The sequence below is a fragment of the Hippocampus bargibanti genome, linkage group LG10, assembly GCF_051943395.1.
Source record: "Hippocampus bargibanti isolate YZ-2025 linkage group LG10, ASM5194339v1, whole genome shotgun sequence".
Classification (NCBI taxonomy): Eukaryota; Metazoa; Chordata; class Actinopteri; order Syngnathiformes; family Syngnathidae; genus Hippocampus; species Hippocampus bargibanti.
Window position 1 is genome coordinate 23,135,407 of NC_142743.1, and position 27,500 is coordinate 23,162,906.

The 27,500-nt window shown below is 42.9% G+C and overlaps 3 protein-coding genes across 7 annotated transcripts in view; 1 reads left to right on the forward strand and 2 right to left on the reverse strand.

Annotated features, from left to right (window-relative positions):
• LOC148892984 (adhesion G protein-coupled receptor L1-like) overlaps positions 1 to 24,313 on the forward strand; it is a 37,612-nt gene extending 13,299 nt beyond the window's left edge. Inside the window, exons 5-27 of one of the 5 annotated variants that reach the window (XM_089007117.1) lie at positions 2,221 to 2,235; positions 4,854 to 5,061; positions 6,162 to 6,426; positions 6,503 to 6,842; positions 6,920 to 7,213; positions 8,255 to 8,358; positions 9,296 to 9,481; positions 10,018 to 10,056; positions 11,172 to 11,352; positions 12,040 to 12,162; positions 12,280 to 12,497; positions 12,573 to 12,746; positions 15,041 to 15,253; positions 15,342 to 15,562; positions 16,226 to 16,292; positions 16,411 to 16,499; positions 17,489 to 17,657; positions 18,909 to 19,058; positions 19,144 to 19,240; positions 20,068 to 20,178; positions 21,293 to 21,313; positions 21,577 to 22,089; positions 22,180 to 24,313. In XM_089007117.1, the coding sequence (XP_088863243.1) occupies positions 2,221 to 2,235; positions 4,854 to 5,061; positions 6,162 to 6,426; positions 6,503 to 6,842; positions 6,920 to 7,213; positions 8,255 to 8,358; positions 9,296 to 9,481; positions 10,018 to 10,056; positions 11,172 to 11,352; positions 12,040 to 12,162; positions 12,280 to 12,497; positions 12,573 to 12,746; positions 15,041 to 15,253; positions 15,342 to 15,562; positions 16,226 to 16,292; positions 16,411 to 16,499; positions 17,489 to 17,657; positions 18,909 to 19,058; positions 19,144 to 19,240; positions 20,068 to 20,178; positions 21,293 to 21,313; positions 21,577 to 22,089; positions 22,180 to 23,531 (5,150 nt within the window). In that variant the 3' untranslated portion in view covers positions 23,532 to 24,313. Of the gene's footprint in view, positions 1 to 2,220; positions 2,236 to 4,853; positions 5,062 to 6,161; positions 6,427 to 6,502; positions 6,843 to 6,919; positions 7,214 to 8,254; positions 8,359 to 9,295; positions 9,482 to 10,017; positions 10,057 to 11,171; positions 11,353 to 12,039; positions 12,163 to 12,279; positions 12,498 to 12,572; positions 12,747 to 15,040; positions 15,254 to 15,341; positions 15,563 to 16,225; positions 16,293 to 16,410; positions 16,500 to 17,488; positions 17,658 to 18,908; positions 19,059 to 19,143; positions 19,241 to 20,067; positions 20,179 to 21,292; positions 21,314 to 21,576 lie in introns of all 5 variants that reach the window. The other 4 variants (XM_089007116.1, XM_089007113.1, XM_089007115.1 and 1 more) reach the window with 4 other exon arrangements.
• LOC148892985 (uncharacterized) overlaps positions 514 to 27,500 on the reverse strand; it is a 38,262-nt gene continuing 11,275 nt past the window's right edge. The window contains exon 4 of the transcript XR_016116330.1: positions 514 to 1,169. The gene's annotated coding sequence lies outside the window, so the exon portion shown is untranslated. The remainder of the gene's footprint in view (positions 1,170 to 27,500) is intronic.
• LOC148892986 (phospholipid phosphatase 3-like) overlaps positions 26,527 to 27,500 on the reverse strand; it is a 7,016-nt gene continuing 6,042 nt past the window's right edge. Inside the window, exons 4-6 of the mRNA XM_089006480.1 lie at positions 27,196 to 27,253; positions 26,817 to 26,993; positions 26,527 to 26,747 (exon numbers count right to left, since the gene is read on the reverse strand). Coding sequence (XP_088862606.1) covers positions 26,649 to 26,747; positions 26,817 to 26,993; positions 27,196 to 27,253 — 334 coding nt within the window. The 3' untranslated portion in view covers positions 26,527 to 26,648. The remainder of the gene's footprint in view (positions 26,748 to 26,816; positions 26,994 to 27,195; positions 27,254 to 27,500) is intronic.

Here is a 27,500-nt window from a genome sequence, read left to right on the forward strand (position 1 = left end):
TACAAAGATTCACCAAATGGGAAAAAGTATTGGAACACTTGGTCATAACGTGCAAAAATGTGTCCATTTCAGTGCCAGGGTTTTTGTCATTGTCACTTGAATTCCAGGACCTACATAATATTGAGTTTAAGGACTACATAAATATTGAATATAGTGTGAGAAATGTCTTCTTTCCTCAATGAAAAGTTTTCTTCAGCCGTCATCTGAACTTCTTTGAAGGTATCGGACGTTTCGCTTCTTATACAAGAAGCTTCGTCAGCAAACTAAAGTCTTACTGGTAACAAACTAGAGAAGTGTATTTGCATACTGTATGTCTCCCGTGTGCGAGTGCATTGTGTGTGTGGAAGCGTATGCAATGTAAGTGTGTGTACGTGTGTTGAAGGGGGAGGGGGCTAACGTGAATCGACGTGTGCATGTGTGTGTTTTCTTTTCCAGAGTCGCATCAAGCCCAGGAGTTGCTCTCTTTTCTCCACAGGAGTTTGACTTAGGGAGGGGTGTCAAAGTCATTTTTTTGCCGCGGGCCACCGTAGTTATGGTTTCCTCTCGAGGGCTGTTGTTGAATCCCCTCCACATATTACATATAGAGCGCACAACAAATTAATGAATACTGTGATACCTTGGCTTAACAAACTTAATTGGTTCCCAGACAGAGTGTGTAAGGTGAAAAGTGTGTATCCCAAAAAATTATTTCCCATAGGAAACCATTAAAATGAGAATAATCCGTTTCCCAGGTGCCCATAAAACATAATTTTCGACTTTCTAATTTTTGAAGCCCATACCTGTCAACCTTGTCTTATAGCTGCCCTTATAAATGATTACCATTCCAGTATATAACTTGTAATACGCCGTACATTATTTGAAATGATTAAAAAATGCTATCACAAGCGGAAATGCAGTTTACCGCGCAAACAACGTGACGCGCATGCGTATATCATCCTTCATCGACTCGATAACCGCAGAAAACTTTATTTATCGTTTCAAAGTTGTTATACGGCGTACACAATTCAAAATGATGAAAAAAACTATAAAATACGGGGAAAACGTATAATTGACACCTATGTAAGCCTGAAAACTACATAAAATATACCTATTTTTATGTATCATAAATGTGCTACAGTATTATAATTAAAGAAATAAACTGTACTGTATAATAAAGTCGTTTTATTTACCTTTGTGATGGTCGTTCATCAGCATGAAACAGTTGATGAGGAACGTAGCCTTCTTCTTTCACCATCTTGAGGAATGATCCCTTGTAGGTGCTTTCTCCGCGATAATTTTACCTTGTTCCTCATCAATTGTGTTCTGTTTAGCTGGGTTGATAGCATTTGGCATCAAGTGTACAGATGGCTTGTGCGGGTTATTTTTTGGAGCCTGATTGATGGGATATTTTAACCTTGCAGTCTACACTCTGCTTTTGAACTATCAAAGTTGAAACAAGTCCAAATGTCACTGTTTTCTATCCTTTTTATCACTGTCTCTCTGTCGTCTACCTGTCACTTTAATGTTTACCCCCCCTCTCACTGCTGCATTCTTGACCAATCACGTGGCTTTAACCGAAGTCTGGGGGCGGGGAATAGAACACAAAAACAGTCGGCTGCCATTTTTTTGTTTAGAACGGGCTCGTTCGCGAACGACACATCACTCACTGTGGCACTTCGTGTGTATCCCGAAAAATAGTTCGTATGCCAAGGTAAAATGTTCATAAATGTAACGTTCGTAAACCGAAAAGTTCGTAAGCCAAGGGCTTTGTTAAAACGAGGTATCACTGTAACTAGTTTTCAAATCTGAAGTCAAGAATAATGACTGTTATTGTGGTTTACATCCAAAAAATATGACATTTTGGTTCGGATTTTAGCAAGCATCATGGAATTTCACAAGTTTCATTTGCTTTGGCGGGCCGAAAAAAAATTGATGTAGCGGGCCGGATTTGGCCCCCGGGCCTTGACTTTGACACTAGGGTGGAGGGTGGACGATGGGTGATGAAGGAAGTGTGGGAAAGCGGCGATGGAGTATTGTGAAGTTAAGGGAGTTGTTTTGGGGTTGAACATGTATGTGAAAATGGCACTCAACCTGTGCACTTCTTTCTTTGCTTTCTATTTTCTTCTCCATCTTTTCTTTCTTGCTTGCATTCTTGCTTCTTTCATTCCTTCTTTTCTCCCCCCCCACCCCTCTGATTTCTCTCTCTTTCTCTCCCTCTTTTTTTTCCCTATGCTTGAGTAGAAGTGGACCAAAAAGGTAAAGACAATACATTGTAGCATCTTGATCTCCTTATCCCACCCGCGCCTATCTTGCTCCCTTACTTCCTTCTCTCGCTTTCACTTACCATCTCTCTCTCTCTCTTTCTTTCTTCCTCCTACCCTAGGACGTTGTTTGTAATCATGCTGGATGTTGCCCCCACCTTTGTTTTCCATTTACTCCTCTGTTTTCCCCTCCATCCCTCGTTATATGGAAATTTGTGGTTTTATCCAGTTTGATACAGGTTCTGCACACACTCTACCCTTTTTCTTCCTTTGTCTGCTCTCTCTGTCCTGTTTGATTTCATTGCACACATAAACAGTGCATCAGCTTTTCTATCTATCTATCTATCTATCTATCTATCTATCTATCTATCTATCTATCTATCTATCTATCTATCTATCTATCTATCTATCTATCTATCTATCTATCTATCTACCTCTATCTACCTCTACCTACCTACCTCTACCTACCTCTACCTACCTCTACCTCTATCTATCTATCTATCTATCTATCTATCTATCTATCTATCTATCTATCTATCTATCTACTATCTATCTATCTATCCTACCTACCTATCCTATCCTACCTACCTACCTACCTACCTACCTACCTACCTACCTACCTACCTACCTACCTACCTACCTACCTACCTACCTACCTACCTATCTACCTATCTATCTATCTATCTATCTATCTATCTATCTATCTATCTATCTATCTATCTATCTATCTATCTATCTATCTACCTACCTACCTACCTACCTACCTACCTACCTACCTACCTACCTACCTACCTACCTACCTACCTACCTACCTACCTACCTACCTACCTACCTACCTACCTACCTATCTATCTATCTATCTATCTATCTATCTATCTACCTACCTACCTACCTACCTACCTACCTACCTACCTACCTACCTACCTACCTACCTACCTACCTACCTACCTACCTACCTATCTATCTATCTATCTATCTATCTATCTATCTATCTATCTATCTATCTATCTATCTATCTATCTATCTATCTATCTCCCTCCCTCCCTCCCTCCCTCCCTCCCTCCCTATCTACCTACCTTCCTTTCTTGTTGTTTTTCTTTCTATCTCCTTCTTATCTTCCTTCTTGACACCCATCTTTCCTTCTACTCTTTTTTTCAATGTTCCATCCCTCCTTCCATCCTTACTTCCACTTTATACTTATTTCCCCTTTTCTTCCCCTAGGCAGACTCCCTTATTTATCTTCATAGGACAAATAAGACCAAATCTGTGTGATGGGTTTGAATGTGTGCTTATTAAGCACTGTTAATATATACGTGCGTATGTGTGTGTGCGTGTGTGTCTGCGTGAGTGCATGAGTGCGTGTTTCTGTGTGTGTATGTGTGTATGCATGCCTTCTTGCATGCCAGCGTGAGACTGTACAGTAAACCCTATATGTTCATATCTTTATTTTTTTGACATGTGGATGGACCAATTTGTGTTCTGTCTGTAAACTAACCTGCCCTCTTTAAGCCCCACTTTAAGGCAAAATATAGCCCCGCCCTGTGCGTCCCTGATTCTACCTCACAAGCACTAACCAACAAGCCCATGCACATAACATACTCACACAACTTTCATTGCAGTGTCCTCTGTTATACTGTATTACTCACCACACACACACACACACACACACACACACACACACACACACACACACACACACACACACACACACACACACACACACACACACACACACACACACACACATTCCTGTTTCAATGGTTTTGTGAGGTACGGATAACTCCAGATAATGAGTGAGATTTAGAGAAAAACTATTGTTACATTTGAAAACTAAATGTCACTCCATTTCACATTTCAACTTCGTTAAAAACAAAGCAATAAAAAGTGGACTTGAAACTGAAATAACAGCAGGAGTGAGGTTTCTGAATGGGTACATTCAAAGTGCTCACCCCTGTGGTGAATTTGGTTAAACATTTTGTGGTATGACCTTTTTCCCTCTCATTTACCACACACACATAAACACACACAGTGAGTAAAAAGTGTGTGTATCCAAGTGAAATGAAAATACACACCAAAAAAAATCTTGTTTGGGTGAATATGTGAGGACCTTTCTGAAATTTTAACAGATGCATACGTAGACCCTCTAGAAGATTTTAGAATGAAAAACTTGTGAGGACCGGTCAAAAGGTCCTCACTTGTCAAAAATGTCCTCACTACGTATGGTATAAAATGTTAGTGGTCCTCACAAGACTAGTCATACAAACTCACACACACATCTACAGCCACATCCAGCCACAAAGACAGACAGATGCTCACGTTTACGTCTTGTCTCTTGCTTGCCTTTTGACATCAGCGCAAGTGTTTTAAAGCGCTTTGTGTCTCCTCTTCTTTGTCTTCCTTTAATCTCATTTCATCAACTGCATTTGGCTCAATCCAATTTTCATGCATTGATCCATTTCCACCCACAATCTTCATTCTCTCTCTCTCTCTCTCTCTCTCTCTCTCTCTCTCTCTCTCTCTCTCTCTCTCTCTCTCTCTCTCTCTCACCATCATCCATCCATATCCTCTGTCCTCTCTCTCACATCCTTCTTTCTGACAACTCCCATCTCCCAGTTTTCGTCTGTCCCGGATCACTGCTCAGCATCCAGCCACCTTCCTCTAAGCTCGAGGCAGAACATCAGTCAGGGGCGTGGTGTAAGGATCCTTTACAGGCTGGGGACAGACTATACGTCATGCCATGGACGCCGTATAGGACAGAGGTGCTTTATGAATATGCTTCCTGGGACGACTATCGGCAGAACCGTGTCACCACTACCTATAAGTAAGTGTGCAAACATCTGCGGGTCTGGCTTTAAAGGGATTATTTGCTTTTATAATAATAATAATAATAATAATAATACATTTAATTTCTAAGCGCCTTTCAAAACTCTCAAGGACACTTTAGAGTACCAGGATTTTTTTTTTGTGTGCGGGTGAGCAGCGGCAGCCATTCGCGCCAGCGTTCACTTTACCCGGAAGTAACACAGCAGCAAAGTTATGAAGGGAAGAAGAAAGGAAAGAATGAAGCTGAAAAACAAAATACAGGAAATGCTGGAGAGGCAGCCACTCTCGCGGCGCCATTGATTCTTCAGCAATTGCCGTACCCTCTTTGTGACATGAAGCAGTTCTAGATGAAAGAGGAGCGGATCAAAGCATCCTTTACAGCAATGGATCAAGGACGTCATGGAGGAATGTGCATTACTTCTATTGTCCTGCTGGAGTATGGGGTCTACGACTGGCCTGATTGCCCCATTTGATTTGTCATCATCTCATCAGCATAACTAAGCCTATGTTGCCTAAGAAGTCAGTTTTAGGAACGACCCAAATTGAACCTCACCCCACCATGGCGATTTAGTGAAGGGTTTTGCTGTTTTATGAAAATAGCTTCTTTTACTCCCCTTTCAAACCTTCTATTTTCTAAGATTTTAACCTCATTGTCGTCAAATGTGTGGTTGCTAGCTTTTAGGTGCATATGTACTGCAGATTGAGGCCCACTAGTATTATCCCTGCGATGCTGATAGTGTTTTTTTTTGAGAATTTGTTTAGTCTCCCCAATGTATTGCTCTCTACATGCTCTTTTCATTTTTACAACGTATTGAATAAACAATTTTAATTCGCTGACAAAGCCTCTTGGATAAGAAGCGAAACGTCCGACACCTTCAAAGAAGTACAGATGACGCCTGAAGAAACCGTTTCATCGATGGATCACTCCTGTACGACTGAGAGCTTACACAGATGTAGAAAAAAGGGAATTTTTGAGTATTTGAACATGCAAACTAGAATTGCTGTTTCTGTGTGTCCGTCTCTTTTTTTTTGAATGAAGAGATACGCACCCCAAACTCTTAGCTAACAAAACAACGTGCTTTATCTCCGTTATCCTAGACTTCCAAGTCGTGTAGACGGTACAGGTTTTGTGGTGTACGACGGCGCTGTGTTCTATAACAAGGAACGAACACGAAACCTGGTCAAGTATGACCTCCGGACCCGCATTAAAAGCGGAGAGGCGGTGGTGGTCAATGCCAACTACCATGACACCTCACCTTACCGCTGGGGAGGAAAGTCAGACATCGATTTGGCAGTGGATGAGAACGGCCTCTGGGTGATCTACTCCACTGAAGCAAATAACGGACGCATTGTGGTCAGCCAGGTAACGCAGACTAGAAACATTTGAGCAACCCCAACAGCATTTTCGCTCACCTTTCCACCTCTTCCGTGTTCTCCAGGTAAACCCGTACACCTTGCGCTTTGAGGGCACGTGGGCCACAGGCTTTGACAAACGAGGGGCGAGCAACGCCTTCATGGCTTGTGGTGTGCTCTATGCGGTGCGCTCAGTCTTCCAGGATGACGAGGGGCAGGCGGACGGCCGTGTGGGCAATGATATGGTTGTTTATGCCTACGACACCAGCCGGGGGCAGGAGATGCCTATTCAGATCCCCTTTCCCAATGCTTACCAGTACATCTCTTCTATTGACTACAACCCTAGAGACAACCAGTTGTATGTGTGGAATAACTATTATGTTCTCAGATACCCGCTTCAGTTCACACCGCCACCACCCACGAAAGGTCTGTTAAACTCAAACCTTGATTGGTGTAACTCTGAGGCATCTACAGACCTGAAGGAACATCTTGTTTCTGTCCAGGTCCCCTTTCTTCTTTGATGACAACCGTCCGTTCTTACACTGCTACCATCGCACTCACTCCCGTGCGGCCATCGGCCTCGCACCCAGTAGGCGTTATCAACCGAGGACCCTTTGACCAGAGGCCAATCACAGCCATGGTCCCCTTAACGCCCCGCCCACCTTTGCGTGTTCCGTTGGCCCCGGGGGGCCCTGGTCAAGTGGGTGGTTGTGAAGGAAGAGTGGCCAGAGGGGTACAGTGGCCCCCAACTCTGAAAGGAGAGACCGTGGAGAGGCCCTGCCCCAAAGGTTCACTGGGTAAGCCCTACGTGTGTACGGGCGTGCATTTCTTTCATCGTGTACGTTTTTTGTTACGTGTGTGTGTGGGTGTATGTGTTTGTATGACTAGTCTTGTGAGGACCACTAACATTTTATACCATACGTAGTGAGGACATTTTTGAGTTAGCAACTTTTGGTCGGTCCTCACAAGTTTTTCATTCTAAAGGCTTCTAGAGGGTCTATATATGCATCTGTTAAAGCTTCAGAGAGGTCCTCATAAATTCACCCAAAATTTTCATTTCACTTGGATACACACACGTTTTACTCACTGTGTGTGTTTATGTGTGTGTGTGCGTGGTTAATGAGAGGAAAAAGTTCATACTACAAAAAGTAAAATGATATTTTAACCAAATTCACTACAGGGGTGAGGACTTTGAATGTAACTATTCAGAAGCCTCACTCCTGCTGTTATTTCAGTTTCAAGTCCACTTTTTATGGCTTTGTTTTTAACGAAGTTGAAATGTGAAATGGGCTGACGTTTAGTGTTCAAATGGAACACTAGTTCTTCTCTAAACTTATCAGCAACGGTGGCCCTCACTCCTTATCTGGAGTTATCTGGACCTCACAAAACCGTTGAAACAGGAATTCGTGTGTGTATGTGTGTGTTTGTGTGTGTCTACGTATCTTATTTCCCTTTGAAATGTAGTCACATGCCCTTGTTTTGAACTCCCCTTCATCTGACAGAGAAGAAAGAGTAGTAGTACTTTTTACAGTCACGGTCCGTCAACTTTTTGCTCTCGGTGCGCAGCTGCCTTTCTCCGGGCTGCTGTGGCCCACAGGAGAAGAGGACATTTTGTCTGTTGCACATTGTGCCTCCTAATCCTGTTTAATGGCTCAATTTAGGAGCCGAGTTAAATTGGGGAATAATTCTACATCACCAATGAAGTGACCTAGTTGCATATTGTTTTCATACATATAAACCAATATAATGAAACAATCTCTCTGATTCTCCTGCACTTTAATTATTTGGTTATATGACTGTCCCTTATCGAACCTCTGTACCTGTGTGTAATTCTGCAGGGATAGCATCCTATGAGTGCATGACGTCACCAGTTAGCTGGAGCTCCAGAGGTCCTGACCTATCTAACTGTACCTCTCCATGGGTCAGCCAGATTGCACAAAAGGTCAGTTACATATGCACACACTTTGTGCAAATGACCCGAATCTTATTAAGAAGCTACTCTCACTTTAAAGGACAACCGACACCGATTTTTGTTTCCTAACCAACATCAGAAAAACCTTTTATAGCATCTAAAATACCCAAAACACGCAGGCTGATATTTTTGTCAAATGCAAAACACCAATAAAAATGACTTAAAGTGTTTCAAAACTGGCACACAATTAGCTTGAAAACTGGGTAGATTGAGAAAGTCCCGCCCCCTTGTACGTGACATCACGCCAGGATACTCCTTCACACACTGCCTTGCTCCAGAATCAAAACAATGGCTTCAGAGCGTTCAGATTCGGAGAAGATGCTTTCTTGTTACTCATCCAGTTATGAATATGATTCAAATAGTTCTGAAGAGGAAAGCATAAATGTTTGCAATCAATTAAAAGCGTCCTTCCGTATTAATTCCAGCCGTCTAGACTCCAATGTAGCGCCCAGAAAATGCACAAGATGGCGCCCAAGCTCCATTGGAAATGGGCATATTTGTCTGCTGAGAATTTGTGTGAACTAGTATCAAATAGTAGTCGTGGTGCAAAACATTGCATTATTTATGTGTTTTCCTTCTAATTTCGCCATCAGCACGGATCAACACGATGGTTTCAGACCAAACAAAGTACCCAAAATGCATTGTGGGTCGCTTTTTCAGTCAGGGGCGTTCCTTCCGTGATGTCACTTAGGGCATCGTCATCAACTCAAAAACAAGACTTCCTGAATATCCAGCGTGAGTTTTAAAATGTCAAATATAGCTATATGCGGTGGAATATTTTGCAAATGCGCTCAATAGAAGTCATTTAAAGTCATTTGACAAATTATGGACGCAACTTGTTCAGGGGTGTCGGTTGTCCTTTCAATGTCAAACATGAGTGATCGTGGACAACGCTACTTTCCTGCAGATTAAGAGTGGAGAGAACGCAGCAAATATAGCTGGGGAGCTGGTGAACCTAACCCGTGGACGGATCTATGCGGGTGATGTCAGCATGTCTGTAAAATTAATTGAACAATTACTGGACATCTTGGACTCCCAGCTTCAAGCCTTGAGACCAGCCAATAAAGAGTCTGCAGCACGTAATTACAATAAGGTGGATTGCTCCTTGAATATCTACTGATGTGTATTAGACTTTTTGTAGAAAAAGGAAAACTAATGCAGTGTTTGGGGCGTTCAACTTTTACGTCTGGCGTACAACTTTCGAAACGTCTCGGCCCGGGTGGCCGACAACTTCTTCAAGAAAAAAAAAAAAAAAAATTTTTTTTTTCAAATCAAATGTTTGCTTTATTCAATAAAGCTACAAGCAAATCGCTACAAGCCACTCCTCTTTCTAGGCGCCTTTCAAAACTCTCAAGTACACTTTACAGTCACGGTATAGTCCGAAGCACGAAACAGGCTTCTGATTGGCTGCAGTGCCGAGTATGCAAATTGCCAAACAAACCGAAATTCTGACATTTCCATTTTATTAAATAAAGCAAATGTTTGATTTGAAAAAAAAAATCTTTACAAGAAGTTGTGCGCGACGACGAAAAAGTTGCACGCCCCGGGCGTCTGGGCAGACGTTATTTCAGACACTGCTAATGTCACCACTGGTATTTTTAACACATGTTTTGTTTTCTGCCTTTCTAGCTGCAGAAAAGGGAGCGCACGTGCAGGGCTTATGTACAGGTAGGTCAACGGTGCATGGGTGGACAAATGGATATGAAATGGACGGATGATTATTGGCTAGATGAGCCTATAATACACAGATGGATGGACAGACAGCTGAGTAGATTGGTGAAGAATGGTGGAAAAAAGGAAAATGGATAGAGAGACAGAAGGATGGCATCGGGGATGACTGATGAATGAGGACCACATGCAGCAACGATGGACACAAAGTGCTCATGGACAGATGGACATATGAATGCATAGATGATTGAATGGCCTCCAGAATGCTGGACAGATTAATGAACGAATGAATGACTGATTGACAGGTGGAAGAATGGATGGATAACTGTAAGATAGACATTAGACTGATGGGTAAACAGATATAGTAAGAAACAGAGGATGGTTGATTACATCAACAAAGGGGGGATTATTGAGCGGCAGATGATTGACAGGTAAATGAATGGTTAATAATAATAATAATACATTTAATTCATAAGCGCCTTTCAAAACGCTCAAGGTCACTTCACAGTCACAGGATAAGTTTTTTCCTGTCGGTGAGTAGCGGCAGCCGCACGCGCCAGCGTTCACTCAACCCGGAAGTAACTCAAATAAATAGAAATCTAGCCAACTAGCTAATAGCTATCTAGCTTGATATATAGAAAAGCCCTATACCTAATAGATATGTAGCTAAGTAGATAGCTTGCCATCTAGCCAGACAGCTAATAGATATTTAGATAGATAGCCAGCCAGACAGCTAACAGATAGCTAATTGTTTGTATGTCTTTTTTAGCCATAAATTATAAGTTCTTTGCACGCTGGGTCTGAGAGGACAGTCATTTTATCTGTGCTGTATGTCATGCATATTAACATATTTGACAATAATGCTGACTTTGACTAATTGATAGCTAATAAATAGCAAATAGATAGCAAATAATAGCTAATAGATAGCTAGCTAGGTTAAAAAGGTCGGGTTAACTCCAGTGACTGAGCATGGACAGATGGAAGCATGCAAAATGGAAGAATGAATGGTTGGAAGGACAGATGGACAGATGGATTTGTAGATAAAAGGACAGATGGAATGATAAACAGGCGGATGGATACACAAACAGAATGTGATATACCTTTCTCCTTGTCAGGCTGTGGTTCAAACGGTCGATAACTTGCTGGGTCCAGAGGCGTTGGTATCCTGGGCTGACAGGAGCAATTCTGACCAGTCCCGCTCTGCATCTCTCCTGTTGGATGCAGTCGAGAAAGGAGCATTCCTACTGGCTAACAACCTCTATGAAGGTCGATTCAGTGACAGAGCACCAAATGTCGGTACGTTGTCTCTCTTTTTACGAGTACCAAACATAGCGCCTTTTTAAAACGAGATTCTCATCCTGACATTTCTCTATGATTAGATCTGGAGGTGTATGTGTTAAACACAGAGGTGGAACCCTAACCCTAACCCTAAGTCCTGACATTTCTGTATGACTAGATCTGGAGGTGTATGTGCTAAACAGAGGGGTGGAACCCTAACCCTAACCCTAACCCTAACCCTGACCCTAAGTCCTGACATTTCTCTATTATTAGATCTGGAAGTGTATGTGCTAAACACAGAGGTGGAACCCTAACCCTAGCCCTAACACTAACCCTAACCCTAAACTTGACATTTCTGTATGACTAGATCTGGAGGTGTATGTGCTAAACAGAGGGGTGGAACCCTAACCCTAATCCTAACCCTAACCCTGACCCTAAGTCCTGACATTTCTCTATTATTAGATCTGGAAGTGTATGTGCTAAACACAGAGGTGGAACCCTAACCCTAGCCCTAACACTAACCCTAACCCTAAGTCTTGACATTTCTGTATGACTAAATCTGGAGGTTTATGTGCTAAACACAGATGTGTAACCCTAACCCTAAGTCCTGACATTTCTGTATGACTAGATCTGGAGGTGTATGTGCTAAACACAGTGGTGGAACCCTAACCCTAACCCTAAGTCCTGACATTTCTGTATGATTAGATCTGGAGGTCTATGTGCTAAACACAGAGGCGGATATACAGGACCTAACTTTCCCGCACTCCTACGACAGCGACAGTATCCTGCAGATCTCAGCCGTGGCCTTGCAGCAGTACAGCAATAACGGTGTGAATATTGAATATTCTTTTACAATACTTAGAACGGCAGATCAACTGATGATGATCAATTATCTTCTATGAAGATATGCCTGCCTCTAAATAGCTTGCTTCCTTCACTGTACAGGCCAAGTGAAGTTGGTCCTCTCTCTGTATAAGAACTTGGGTACCTTCCTGACCACTCAGAACTCCACCTTGCGGCTCGGACTTGGACTCCGACAGGGCTCAGAGGTCAGGCTCAGGAGCCTGGTGGTCAACTCCCACGTCATCTCTGCCTCTGTGCACAGAGGTTCCAATAGAGTGTTCCTGTCTGAGCCCGTGGTGTTCACTCTCAGGCACCTGCAGGTCTGCTGGGAAATAGAAACATTCTAAATTGTATTCAGCAACTTTTTAAGAGTTGCTTTTGTGTCACGTCCACAGCTGGACAACCACTTTGGTCCCAACTGCTCTTTCTGGAACGCCTCAGGGGTCTCTGGGACTGGCAAGTGGTCCACGCAGGGATGTCGTCTGTTACACACCAACAATACGCACACGACTTGCGCCTGCAACCACCTGTCCAGCTATGCTGTACTCATGACGTACCAGCAACCGGCTGTAAGTGAACAGTCCAGTCCAGAAACTTGCAATGGCTGCGGTTGTGCTTATTTATGCGGACAAAAGACTCCAATGAAAGGTTGACACGGGGGGGGGGGGGGGGGGGGGGGTGTAATCTCTTTGCTCCGCATTCAATGCTTTCTAATTATACCACAGAATGAATGACAGGTAGATACAGTGATACCTCAGCTTACGAAGCCCTTGGCGTACGAACTTTTCGGTTTACGAACGTTAAATTTATTGAATATTTTACCTTGGCATACGAACTATTTTTCGGGATACACACAGAGTGGCCACAATGAGTGATGTGTCGTTCGCGAACGAGCCCGTTCTCCTAACAAGAAAATGGCAGCCGACTCATTTTGGTCCTCTATTCCCCGCTCCCAGTCTTCGGTTAAAGCCACATGATTGGTCAAGACCGCAGCAGTGAGGGGGGGTGGTTAATCATTAAAGAGACATGCAGACGACAGAGAGAGTGAGAAAATGGATTTCAACTTTGATAGTTCAAAGGCAGAGTGTAGACTGCAAGGTTAAAATTCCCATCAATCAGACTCCACAAATAACCCGCACAAGCCATCTGTACACTTGATGCAAAAAGCTATCAACCCAACTAAACAGAACACAATTGATGAGGAACAAGGTAAAATTATCGCAGAGAAATCACCTACGAGGGATCATTCCTCAAGATGGTGAAAGAAGAAGGCTACGTTCCTCATCAAGTGTTTAATGCTGATGAAACCGGCCACTCCATTCCATCAAGCTATCAACGACCATCACAAAGGTAAATAAAACAACTTTAGTATACAGTACAGTTTATTTCTTTAATTATAATACCATAACACATTTATTATACATAAAATAAGGTATATTTTGTGTAGTTTTAAGGCTTAGAAAATTAGAAAGTATAAAATTATGTTTTATGGGGACCTGGGAACGGATTATTCTCATTTTAATGGTTTCCTATGGGAAATTAATTTTTGGGATACACACTTTTCACCTTACACACTCTGTCTGGGAACCAATTAAGTTCGTAAGCCAACTGTACTGTCTGTTTGACATCAACAGTGTTTTTGCATTCGGATTTTGCAAATCAACAAAAGCCAACCAAAAGTGTTGTAAAAGAATCAACAATCATTTCTGGAAGCCTTGTCTGTGATTCTCTTGATTAATTACAGCAATACCGCTGCGTCTCAAACTTGAAGATACGGTTCAGTTGTCAAATTAAGAAAGGCTGATTAAAAAAATGTGATTCCTAATAGTCTCCAGCAGTCAGATCCCATTTTTGCTCTAATTTGTAAGATAACGACATTTATTAATTCATCATTCAATTATCTTGAGTTGAAGCTGTGAGAGAGATTTTTTCTGAACGCTGCAGGCGGCTCTGCTTTGGTCTCTGATGAAACGCAATTCACATGCTCAATGTCATTATAATAATAATAATAATAATACATTTCATTTATAAGTGCCTTTCAAAACTCTCAAGGTCACTTTACAGTCACAGGATATTTTTTTCTGCAGGTGAGCAGTGGCCAGCGTTCACTCAACCTGGAAGTAACATAAAGAAAAAAAATATATAAAAAATAATAACAAATAATATGACAACACAAAAACACAGAGAGTCATTCATTCTTCAGCACTTTCTGTACCCTCTTTGTGACATGAAGCAGTACTAGATAAAAGAGGAGAGGTTTGAGTCTCGACACCGTAACATTTGAAAGATTGGGTGAGCATTTCCTGGACCCGTCTTAATGACACTAAAATTGTTCTAAAAACGTGACGGAACTGTAAAAAAAATGAAACCATTTCTGGCTAGCATCTTAGCCGTCACCATCCGCAAAAAATGCTAATTTATTTTGTTTTCTTTTGTTTAAGAGGTTTAATTTGGATCGTTATTACAACAGACTTCTTAGACCACATAGGCTTAGTTATATTAATGAGATGATACCAGAGCAAATGCGGCAATCAGACCAGTCGTAGACCCCATCAGGCAGGACGATAGAGGTAATCAGTCGGGACAATAGAAGTAATCAGTGTAGCCTCAGGAAATAGTAGCAGGGGTATGGCACCGCCACCTCTGGACAATAGGGATATATATATGGGCCTAAAGCTACCAGCAAACATTTTTAGTTCGCTGACGAAGCCTCTTGGATAAAAAGCAAAACGTCCAACACCTTCAAAGAAGTACAGATAACGGCAACGGAAGAATCCTTTTCATCGATGGACCATTCCTGTACGACTGAGAGCTAACACAGACGACTCGACATGTTATTTATTTTTCTGTTGGGTCTTCACAGTCTGGTGTGGGAGTAGAAGAGCTTCTGGTCTACATCGTCTCCTGGGTGGGCATCTCAGTTGCTCTGGTGTTTTTGGCTACCTGTCTTACTACCTTGTGCTGCCAGACGACACCGTGGCACACTGACCACAGCACCATCCACTGCAACTTGTGGGTCAACCTGCTTATCACCGAGCTGCTCTTCCTGGTTGAATCCATTAAGACGCAATATACAGTGAGTTTTTTACCTGAGAGCTGCTTAGAAAACTTTGGTTTCTCTTGCTCTTCTTGTATTCGGATTTTCTTATTCTTATCATTTCTAGGTTGTGTGCTCCATCATTGCCGGCCTCCTGCACTTCTCGTTGCTATCAGTCTTCTGCTGGCTATGCCTGGAAGCGGTGCAACTGTACATTTTGCAACGTGAAGTATTTGAGGGTCGTACCTCCAGGCGGAAGTATTTGTACCTGACTGGCTACTCTGTACCCGGACTGGTGGTGGCTGTGTCTGCAGCCATTGACTTCAGAGGCTACGGCTCCAAAACATTGCAAGTTTGCACGCTACTATTCTACAGTCTGTGAACGTGTGTGTCCCAAGATGCTGTTTTTGCTTTTGCTTTGTATTTTTCATCACTTGTTATGACATGAGGAACACTCATGTTGTGACGAATGACAAGGTTGATCAGTAACAAGGAAGCATCTTCTCCGAATCTGAAGCCATTGTTTTGATTCTCCAGCAATGCAAGAAGTTTTGGCATGATACCACGAACAAGGGGGCGGGATCTTCTGAAACTGGCCACTTCCGTTTTCAAATTGAACTACTTTTTAGATACAATAAAGTCTCGTTATATCGATATCGGATATATCGATAGTCCCGGTTATATCGATACTATTTCTATGCACGCACGGAGAAAATTACATGCAAACAGGGTCGGATATATCGATAGTCCCGGTTATATCGATATTTTTTCGGACTCCCTTGAATATTGATATAACGAGACTTTACTGTACTTTAAGTCATTTTTATTGGTGTTTTGCATTTGACTAAAAATATCATACTGCGTGTTTTAGGTATTTTAGATGCTATAAAACGTTTTTCTGATGTCAGTTAGGAAAGAAAAAAGTGATGTCGGTTGTCCTTTAAGGACTGTTCTGATATTGATGTTGTTTTCTGTTCCTCTTCTAATATGCTTGTGTGTCTTTATTCACAGCTGCTGGCTGCGAACTGACAATTACTTTGTTTGGAGTTTTCTTGGTCCGGTGGCTCTTATCATCACGGTGAGATTTTTGTTTTTTTTTTTTTTTTCTTACAGAGTTAACTATTTATGTGGTTCACAAGCGTACGCGTGGGGGGGGGAAAAAGTCGAGCATTGACAGTTTTTGTTATGGTCTACAGCTTAACCTTGCGATCTTAGTGATGACCTTACACAAGATGCACAGCACTGCTGCCCTGAAGCCTGACTCCAGTCGGCATGACAACCTGAGGTTTGTAATTGTCTGATGATTTGTTTTAAAATGGACAATGCAGTTAAAATGTTTACTTTAATACAAAAAAAATTAGTCTTATATACATATTCTGCATATAAATACCCAGGGGATACATGTCAATATAGCATAATCACTACTAGCTGTAGCTAGCTATCTATTATCTCTAGCTCTAGCTAGCTATCTGTTAGCTATCTTAGCTCTAGCTAGCTGTCTATTAGCTATCTATGAGCTCTCACTCTAGCCAGCTATCTATTAGCTATCTATTAGCTCTCGCTCTAGCTAGCTATCCATTAGCTATCTATCTAGCTTTCTATCTATTTGAGTGACTTCCGGGTTGAGTGAACGCTGGCACGTGTGGCTGCCGCTGCTCACCCACAGAAAAACCTATCCTGTGACTGTAAAGTGACCTTGAGAGTTTTGAAAGGCCCTTAGAAATGAAATGTATTATTATTATTATTTAATTATTATATAAAAAAAATATTATAATATATAAATAATATTATATTATTTAATATTATATAAAATATATTAATAAAAAAGAAATAAAATAAATTAAAAATCGTTAAGTACGACTGAACAGAATATGGAGTAAAATATAAAAATACAGTAAAAAATATAACAAATATTATCATAAATGAATAAAAAATTAAAAAATATACAAAAATAGAAAAACACTGCTATATCCTAAAGCAGTGTGACGTGTAACTTGCTATCTATTAGCTTTAGCTAGCTATTTATTAGCTATCTATTAGCTAACTAGTATTAGTATTAGTATTAAGTAGTGTGATCGTTGGGAAGAGTCAACTCAGCTCCGAAAAAAATGTGCAATGGTGCGTATTACAAACACACAACTAATCAATGAACAGGGATCAGGAATTGCCCATGACCGTAAGAATATATTGAATTGACAGCAGTCAAACCGGTTTATGAAATGCTTGTTTTATCCTTCCTCTGACTGACCATGGATTGATTGATTTTGTGCGCAGGGCATGGGCAGTGGGCTCGTTGACGCTTCTCTTTCTGCAATGTGTCAACTGGTCCTCCGGCCTGATGTTCTTGTCCGCGCCTTCGCTCCTCCTGGCTTATCTCTTTGCCTCCTTGAATACAGCGCAGGCCTTCCTCATTACCATCCTGCACTGCACCCTCACCAGGAAGGTCAGTCTGAGAGCTGAGCATTGTTATCTTGCCCGTTATGTGATCGCTCAGGGCCGACGTTGTTTTGTACAGTGATACCTTGGCTTACGCACTTAATTGGTTCCCAGACGGAGTGTGCAAGGCGAAAAGTGTGTATCCCAAAAATGCATTTCCCATAGGAAACCATTAAAATGAGAATAATCAGTTCCCAGGTCTCTATAAAATATAATTTTCAACTAAATAAGCTTTAAAACTACAAACAATATACCTTATTCTATGTATAATAAATGTGCTATTGTATTGTAATGAAAGAAAGACACTGTATTGTATAATAAAGTCGTTTTATTTACCTTTGTGATGGTCGTTGATGGCTTGATGGAATGGGGTTCAGACTTCTCTTCCTGTGTCATGAAAGTCCGGTTAGGCATCTTTTTACAAAAAAGGCCGGTCATCTGCATTAAATACTTGCTGAGGAACGTAGCATTCTTCTTTCACCATTTCGAGGAATGATCCCTTATAGGCTTCGGCAGCTTTACTGTGAGAACTGGCTGTCTCACCATGATGAGTAATGAATCCCTGTCGGCGCTTAAAGTTATCAAACCATCCGTTACTCGCTTTAAAATCATCAATAAACGGCGAACTTCCAGGTTGCCACATGACGATATCAGAGTGAATTTGCCGTGCTTTCTCGGATATAATTGCTCTATTCACGCTGTCGCCGGCTAGCTGCTTTTGCTTTATCCAAATTAACAGAAGGTTTTCAACCTCTTCTATTGCCCGAGACCGTTGCTTTGACAGCACGGAAACACCTTTAATAGCTTCTTTGTTGCGAAGGATGGTAGCAATGGTGGACTTAGCATATTGCTACTGGGCCGTGAAGTCAGACAAACGCTCACCTCGTTCGTGTTTCTCAATGATCTCCTTCTCCTCGACTTTAATTTTGTTGTGTGTCTTCTTCGGCTCAACACGAGCCTATGCTGGGGTCTTTTTCGGTCCCATAACAGCAAAAGTATCTGTAAAAAAATAATTGAAGACGATCGACGTGTGCACGTGTGGAAAGGTAGGCCGGCTGGGGCGCTGTTGGGTCGTGTGGTTTGGTGTTCTTCCGCCGAAGATTACTCCGCCATCAATGGTAGGGCGGTGTTCCATGTGGATCCCGAAAAGTAGTGCGTATGCCAAGGTTTAATTTTCATAAATTTAACGTTCGTAAACAGAAAAATTGGTTAGGCAAGGTGTTCGTAAACCGAGGCCCCACTGTATTTGTATGTTCAGGGTCAGAAAGACTATGGCCGATGTCTTCGTTTTTCCCGGTGTTGTGCGAACTCTTCGTCGAGCTCTCCAGACTCGGTTAAGGGCGCCGCATTGCGCTCCAACAGTCGCTACAGCAGCGGCCAGGGACGGAGGGCGACAAACAATAGACAGGTGCTTAGTCCGTTTCATGCATTTTGCTTCAAGTCTTATGGATGCAAGCTTGATTTGACTATCCGCCGTATATTCGGTGCTCTAGAGCCGTATTAGGAGAATGTGGAATGACACGGTGCGAAGACAGACGGAGTCATCTTTCATCGCCGCTGATGTCAACAGCACCCCAACTCTTAACAGAGGTGAGCATCTGCTATCTAGCTAGCTAGGTCACAGAGGCTACTTGACGTTTGGATGAAAAGGACTAAAAGCTGGCTAGCTTTCTAGCTGGCTCGGGAGCTATCTATGTGTATATCTATATAGCTGGCTAGCTTTCTAGCTGGCTAGGTCACTGAGTCTACTTGACGTTTGGATGAAAAGGACTAAAAGCTATCTAGCTATTTGCTATTTATAAGCTTGTTGGCTAGCTCTATGGCTGGCTCGCAAGCTATCTAGATGTATATCTATTAGCTATATAGCTGGCTCGCTTTCTAGCTGGCTATTGGCTATCTATTAGACCACCTACTTAAAATTGCATTTTCTGTGTAGCTCTCTGTAAAGTGTCCTTGAGAACTTTGAAAGGCGCTTAAAATGTAATGTATTATTATTATTATTATTGTTATTGTTATTGTTATTGTTATTATTATTCTACTTGAGTTACTTCCGGGTTGAGTGAACGCTGGCGCGTGTGGCTGCCGCTGCTCACCCACAGAAAAACTGATCCTGTGACTGTAAGACCTTGAGAGTTTTGAAAGGTGCTTAGAAATGAAATGTATTAGTATTATTATCCCCAAATTTAGCTGTCTGGCTGGCTATCTAGCTAAATATCTATTAGCTGTCTGGCTAAATGGCTAGCTATCTACCTAGCTACATATCTATTAGATATAGAGCTTTTCTATATATCGAGCTAGCTATTAGCTATCTATTAGCTAGTTGGCTAGCTTTCTATTTATTTGAGTAACTTCCAGGGTGAGAGAACGCTGAAAGTGACACAGTGCACAACGTCTATTTGTCTATTTTCTGCACAAAGCTGCATTGGGGAATCATTTCCTGACTAATCCAGTGCCGCAGACTCACGCAGGAGCCTCTCCGTACGACACCATGTTGGCACAGGGATACAATCAACCCTTCACCTCCACAGGTATACCTGATCGCTATCTTCTACAGTATGTTCGTGCAAGCGTTGTGACCTTCAACCTGTGTCATCACGGTACTCAGTTCTCTTCGGGCAATTCTCCATCCAGTGACTTCATCACAGTCATGTGACATGGACGAATGGCTCATGGTTTGAAAGTTGTCTCTGGCCTTCCAGCACAGAGTTTGCATGGACTTCCATGATTGTACGGGTTTTCTGTGGATACCGACTCATCCCCCCTGGCCTCTCAACATTCAAGAACCATCCATGTTCAGATCTCAGAAGACTAAAATATCCATATGTGCGATTGTGAGTGTAAGTGGTTGTGTCTAGAGTGTCTGGAGACCAGTTCAGGGTGTACCACTGATGACAAGGATAATAAAAGAAAAATGAACAAATGGCTTTTTCCGATCACTCTCGTTCACTTTTTATCAGTTACAGTAAAGTCTCGTTATATCGATATCGGATATATCGATAGTCCCGGTTATATCGATACTATTTCTATGCACGCACGGAGAAAATTACATGCAAACAGGGTCGGATATATCGATAGTCCCGGTTATATCGATATTTTTTCGGACTCCCTTGAATATCGATATAACGAGACTTTACTGTATTTTGCTGGTGACACGATTACAGCCTTGGTGGAAATGTGTTCTTCTTTTCTTTCTATAGATAATTGCTGTGTACTTTAGGATTGGATTGGATGTACCTTTATTCGTCTCACAGTGGAGACGTTTATATTTCACAGCGGCAAAGTTATGAAAGGAAAGAGGAAAGGAAAGAAAGAAGTAGAAAAACAGGAGCTGCAGGAAAGGCAGCCACTCTCGCGGCGCCATCTTGAAGTCAAAAGAACAACAAAAACTAAATAACAAATAATATGACAACACAAAGACACATTCTTCAGCACTTGCTATGCCCTCTTTGTGACATGAAGCAGTTCTAGATGAAAGAGCAGAGGATCAAAGCGTCCTTTTCAGCAGTGGATCAGGGACGTCATGGTGGAATGTGCACATCTACTACAAGCTAAATGTTAAAAGCAAACAGGCAGCTTATTTTTATAGTCGTGTTGGAATGTTTTTGACTTTCTTCTTCTCTTTCTCTCTCTTACGTGGACCAGTTGGAACCTTCCGAAGCAAGAGTATGAACTCTTCTTTATTGTGCTCGCAACAAATCATTTAGCACTGTGGTTGTCTTTCATATTTGCTCATATTGTTGTCATATTTAGTAGATCAGAATGACATGAATGACTTCTCAACCTATCAAAGTGAAAAAAAAACTCAGTCTTTGGGAAGAAGCTTGGCTCATTTGATCATACATCTACTCGTGCAACGCCTTTCAAAACATGATTTTGTTGTCCCGTTTCACCTTTTACAACTGCTCATTTCCTGTTTCTTCCTCTAGAAGTCGGTATGTCGCAGAGTCAAGAATCCTGTGGGTTGGACAGTGTGTGTCTCAACGGAGGCTACACCCCAAACACCTTCACCCTACACGGACTGGGGGCCATGCCCGGATCCAGAGCTGGAGTGGTGGGCAGCACTGATCTTCTGAAGGACGGAGGAGTCGGCATGGGGGGCGATGACATCTCCCCCGCCCTGTTAAGCCCGCATGGCGCCGCAGATCTGGGCGCCGGTGCCGCCATGCGTCGGAACTTGTCTGATGCGGCTGCTCTGGAGAAGATGATCATCTCTGAGCTGGTGCAGAGCAACCTCAGGCCTTCGGGTGACATGCCTGTCCCTCCCGAGCGCTACGGAAGCCTGGCAAGGCCTCATCATCTGGACAGGGCGGCCTTGGCTCGCACTGCCACACTGACTCGGCACGCGGCGCAACCCCAAGAGGGTTGGGCGGCCACCATGCAGCCCACCTCTCGACACAATGCACAAGAGGGTTGGCCGCATTTGAGGCACCACCTTCAAGGTGCTGAGACACATTCGTCACCACATGAACAAGATCACGTCACAACACCACACTCACAAGACAGTTGGTCATACGCTTGCACTCCAGCAGATGCTGAGTCCCGCGAGTTGCATAAAGATGGAGAGAGGCTGCAGCTGCAAGGCACCCTGGGTCGTCGAGGACTCCAGGAACGGCAACAAGCACGCCCCCCAGATGTTCAGGCCCGGCCATACTCCACCCTCAACCGCACCCCGGGCACCCTGTCCCGCCACCGAACCACAACCGAGTCAGGTGGAGGGACGGACAAAGAAAGGGAGCGAGACCGGGATCGTTATCGAGACAGACCCTTACCGCCGCCTCCTCCCCCACCCCCACAGGAGTCAGAGCCCTTGTACAAAGCTCTGGAGGAGCCACTTCTGGTGAAACAGCGGGAGGCCGGTGTAGACTCTTGGCGAGGAGGACAAGACAGAGAGGATGAGACGTTTCTCCTAAAACGAGATGGACTTATGGATGAGTGGCGGGGGCGTAACAGAGGAAGGGAAGAGACTTTTGGCTCTCAAAAGAGAAACGGAGACATGGCTGAGTGGAGAGGAGGACTAGAAAGAGGAAGGGAGGAACCTCATCTTCTGGAGAAGAGAGATGAAAGGATGGACACATGGCGAGGAGCCGCAGAGACCGACAGGGCAGAAACGTTCATCACTCAGCGAAACGATTTTGGGATTGATGGCTGGAGATCTGGAATTGAGAGAGACAAGGACAAAGATGGGTGGAGAGTAGGATTTGAACGAGAGAACGAAAAGCAGAAAGACAGAGCGCTCGACGTGTGGCGCGGAGGGGTTGATGTAGACAGAGAGGAATCCTTTTTATTTGAAACTACTGACTGTGGTCTTGATGGGAGAAAACAAGGAAAAGATCGAGGTTCGTTCCGTTACCACGGTGACAGAGAGGATTCTGATGGCTTTACTCTGCCTTTGACCCCTGATCTTGACCTGGACCCCGACACCTCACCTATCTACGTCCAAGATTCAAACCCCTCCCCGCTGTACCAGGGAGACCGTCCTTCAGCAGATCTCAGTCTCTTCCCGCGAAGCTCCCCCCCAACAAACATATTTGTTCCCAGAGACGCAAATTCTCCTCCCAGCAATCTCTACTCCCGCCACTCCCCACAAGTGTACAGTCGTAGTAGTCCGCCTCCTCGCTTCTACAGCCGCACTTCTCCCCCGACACTCTCCTACCCTGATAGTAGCCCTGAAGGTCCCGAAGAGCTCAGCCCCAGCAGCCCGCCCCAGCAAGCTGCCCTGGAGCTGCCGTACAGCCTCGGGAGACCTCCTCTGGGCCCTCGTCCCAATCACCTGCAAACCTTTTATCAGCCACCACCGACAACAAACGGAGCGCCTACGTACACATCGGAGCCGTCTTCGGACGGAGACGACGGTCAGATGCAGCGGGTGACAAGCCTGTGACTAGGGCGGTGGTGATCGGGGCATAGAAAACAGGGAGGTGGAGAGGAGCACAACCACATAAACTCGCAGTTTCAGATGATGTGATGATGTACAGTGATAACTTGGTTTACGAACCCCTTGGCTTACGAACTCTTCGGTTTACGAACGTTAAATTTCTGAACATTTTACCTTGGCATATGAACTATTTTTTGGGATACACACGGAGCTGCCACAATGAGTGATGTGTCGTTCGCGAACAAGCTCGTTCTCCTAACAAGAAAATAGCAGCAGAGTATTTTTGACCTCTATTCACCGGCCCAGTCTTCGGTTAAAGCCACCTGATTGGTCAAGAAGGCAGAAGTGAGGGGAGGTGGTTTAAACATTAGATAGGCAGACGACAGAGAGAGAAAATTGATAGAAAACACAGTGAAAGTTGAACTTCTTTCAACTTTATTGATAGTTCAAAGGCAGAGTGTAGACTGCAAGGTTAAAATATCCCATCAATCTCCACAAACAACCCGCACAAGCCATCTGTACACTTGATGCAAAAAGCTATCAACCCAGCTAAACAGAACACAATTGATGAGGAACTAGATAAAATTATCGCAGAGAAAGCACCTACAAGGGATCCTTCCTCAAGATGGTAAAAGGTTACGTTCCTCATCAAGTGTTTAATGCTGAGGAAAACGGCCACTCCATTCCATCAAGCCATCAACGACCATCACAAATGTAATTAAAACGACTTTACTATACAGTACAGTTTATTTCTTTAATTATAATACCATAGCTCATTTATTATGCATTTATAAAAAAAGGTATATTTTGTGTAGTTTTAAGGCTTAGAAAATATAAGGTAGAAAATTATGTTTTATGGGGACCTGGGATTTCATCTGTGCTGTATGTCATGCATATTAGCATATTTGACAATAAAGCTGACTTTGACTTGACTTTCACTTGGGAACGGATTATTCTCATTTTAATGGTTTCCTATGGGAAATTAATTTTTGGGATACACACTTTTCGCCTTACACACCAATAAAGTTCGTAAGCCAATGTATCACTGTACCTCAATTGGCCAGTGAAAGTAACGATGACATCAGAGATGGCTCCTCCCTGCTTCTATCTTCCGATCACCACGACACTCCCCCATTGCCCAATTGTCATTCTTTTACCTTTCTCGAAATGTGACGTCATAGACCGTAACTCTTCCTCTGCTTTCCTTCCCTGGACGCCCGTTTGTGTCTTCCTGCTTCATCAGTGCTTTATTTTTTTTTACTGGCCCATTATCTGACTCTTTGTTGGTACAATTGGCTGGATTTCGCCCCTTCCTCGTAGCAAAAAGTGTTGTGACAGATCAAAGCACTCGTGTGTTGCCAAAAAAAAAATCCTTTTAAAGAACACGTGCATGACTTCCTAGTGGCTCTTACAAGGCCATGCGTTCTGTTAAGAAGGAAATGTTCAAGTGCAGGTGAATGACTACGTGTCGCTTGATGAGCATGCGTGTGTGCAAGGTGTGTGTGTGTGAGCGTGTATATATACAAATATTTTATGACTATGATTTATGATTAATGTATCACAGATCAATGTATCACAGAGGAGCATTTTAGCATTGTTGATAAGAGGTGGGCCTTCCATGTGTGCCCTTTTCCTCCTGATGTTCCATCACATCGAGACCAAAACTTGAACACTTTTCACCTGAGTCGTCATAGCTACATCAGAGTTGTCATAGCAACAGAACTCTTGAATTATTGTCTCCAGAGCAGATCATGTGAAGCCTCAGAACTTTTTCTGCAAGCCCCCCTTTGTATATATTACCCTCAACGGTTCTAATTGTCTTGTATTGCTATTGACGGTCAAGTAAACGTGAAATTAATCTTTCTCGTCCTGTTTTTGACCATGGAAGGTAAGTGGTTCTTCATCTTGTTGGGAGATAGCGAACCCCACCAGTTTCGTATAATAATAATAATTAGCTCGCTAACGACGACGCGCACTCGTAGCCGATGACAAAGTCCACCGTAGGCCGCTCAAAAGTCCACCGTAAGTCCCCAAACTGGACTGTCCCACCGAGTGCTCGAGCACCAACGTTTCTGATTAGATGTTGTCTCCTCTCGTAGGCGGCGTTTTTTTGTGTTCCTGTTTTAAGTGAGTAAACTATCTAGCTATTAGCTATCGAGCTGTCTAAGTGGCTAGCTATCTGTTGGCTATCTATCCAGTTAGCTATCAATCTATTAGCTATCTATTAGCTATCTAGCTAGCTTTCTATCCATTTGAGTTACTTTCAGCTTGAGTGAACGCTGGTGCGTGTGGCTGCCGCTGCTCACCCACAGAAAAACGTATCCTGTGACTGTAAAGTGACATTGAGTTTTGAAAGGCACTTATAAATGAAATGTATTTCCCGTAGGCAGCGTTTTTTCGTGTTCCTGTTTTAAGTGAGTAAACTATCTAGCTAGCTATTAGCTATCGAGCTGTCTAAGTGGCTAGCTATCTGTTGTATCTATCTATTGGCTAGCTGGCTGGATATCTGTTGGCTATCTATCCAGTTAGCTATCAATCTATTAGCCATCTATTAGCTATCTAGCTAGCTTTCTATCCATTTGAGTTATTCAGCTTGAGTGAACGCTGGTGCGTGTGGCTGCCGCTGCTCACCCACAGAAAAACGTATCCTGTGACTGTAAAGTGCCCTTGAGTTTTGAAAGGCGCTTATAAATGAAATGTATTTATTATTATTATTAGCTATCTATTAGTTAGCGAGCTCGCTTTCTATCGATTTGAGTTATTTCCGGGTTGAGTGAACGCTGGCGCACGTGGCTGCCGCTACTTACCTGCAGAAAAACTGATCCTGTGACTGTCAAGTGACCTTGAGAGTTTTGAAAGGCGCTTAGAAATTACATTTATTATTATTATTATTATTATTATATTCATCTTCACACAGAGAAACGCACTCTCCCAATAATTTCAAGCTGCTCTTGTTGGTCAAAATTACTTTCGTTGTGTACTCTTTCCTGTGACCCCCGAATCCCCAGTCCATTCACTGACACTATTGTCCAAAAATGTAGAAGCGTGTGGTGTGAGTTCACAGGAACCCGTTTGAGCCGCTTCAGATTCCCACAGGCTTCTTGCAGATGCTGCAGGTGAGTTTTAGCAGATGCTTTGATGCGCTGCTAAGTGATTCATCTGGGTCTCGACTTGGAGTTGAGGCAAGCTGGGTTTCTTAAACATGGAAGAGACGTAGAAAGCCTGAAAAGACACAATAGAATGTGAATGAATGTCGCAGAAGAGACAAACAAGCAAATAAGGTGAACTCACCACCCAGTATGCGGTGATTGCTCCAAGTATGTAGCCGACGAGAACATCCGATGGATGGTGACGGTTGTCGGTGATGCGGGTCAGGCCCGTGTAGAAGGCCAGCAGAATAAGAAAGAACTGCAGAACCGGTCTCAGGAGGCGGGCTTTGCGCCATGTCAATCGTGCTTGAAGATATAACTATTCAACCCCCGAAAAAAAATATATGTCAATGTGCTAGCTTTTCTATGCTCATCATCATGCAAAATTGCCCCAGCGCTCTATTTAATATCGTGAAGTACAGTGATACCTCGCCTTACGAACTTAATTGGTGATTGGAAAATGGGAGGGGCCACACAGCAATTAAAATAGAAAGGATTTTTTTGGTACACAATATACTTACAGCTAAATACAGCATTGAGTACATTGCAAAGGAGGCATGACCAGAGAAGAAGGATTTCCTAGATTGAGAGACAAACAAAAATAAAATTATATTAGCTGGAACAAATACAATTTGGGAATATGAATCTCGAAAGTATCAAACTTAAAAATGTCATGTCAAGTCTGAAAAGGTGATGTGCTGATGTATGTATGTATGTATGTATGTATGTATGTATGTATGTGTGTATGTATGTATGTATGTATGTGTGTATGTATGTATGTGTGTATGTGTGTACGTGTGTGTATGCGTGTATGTATGTATGTATG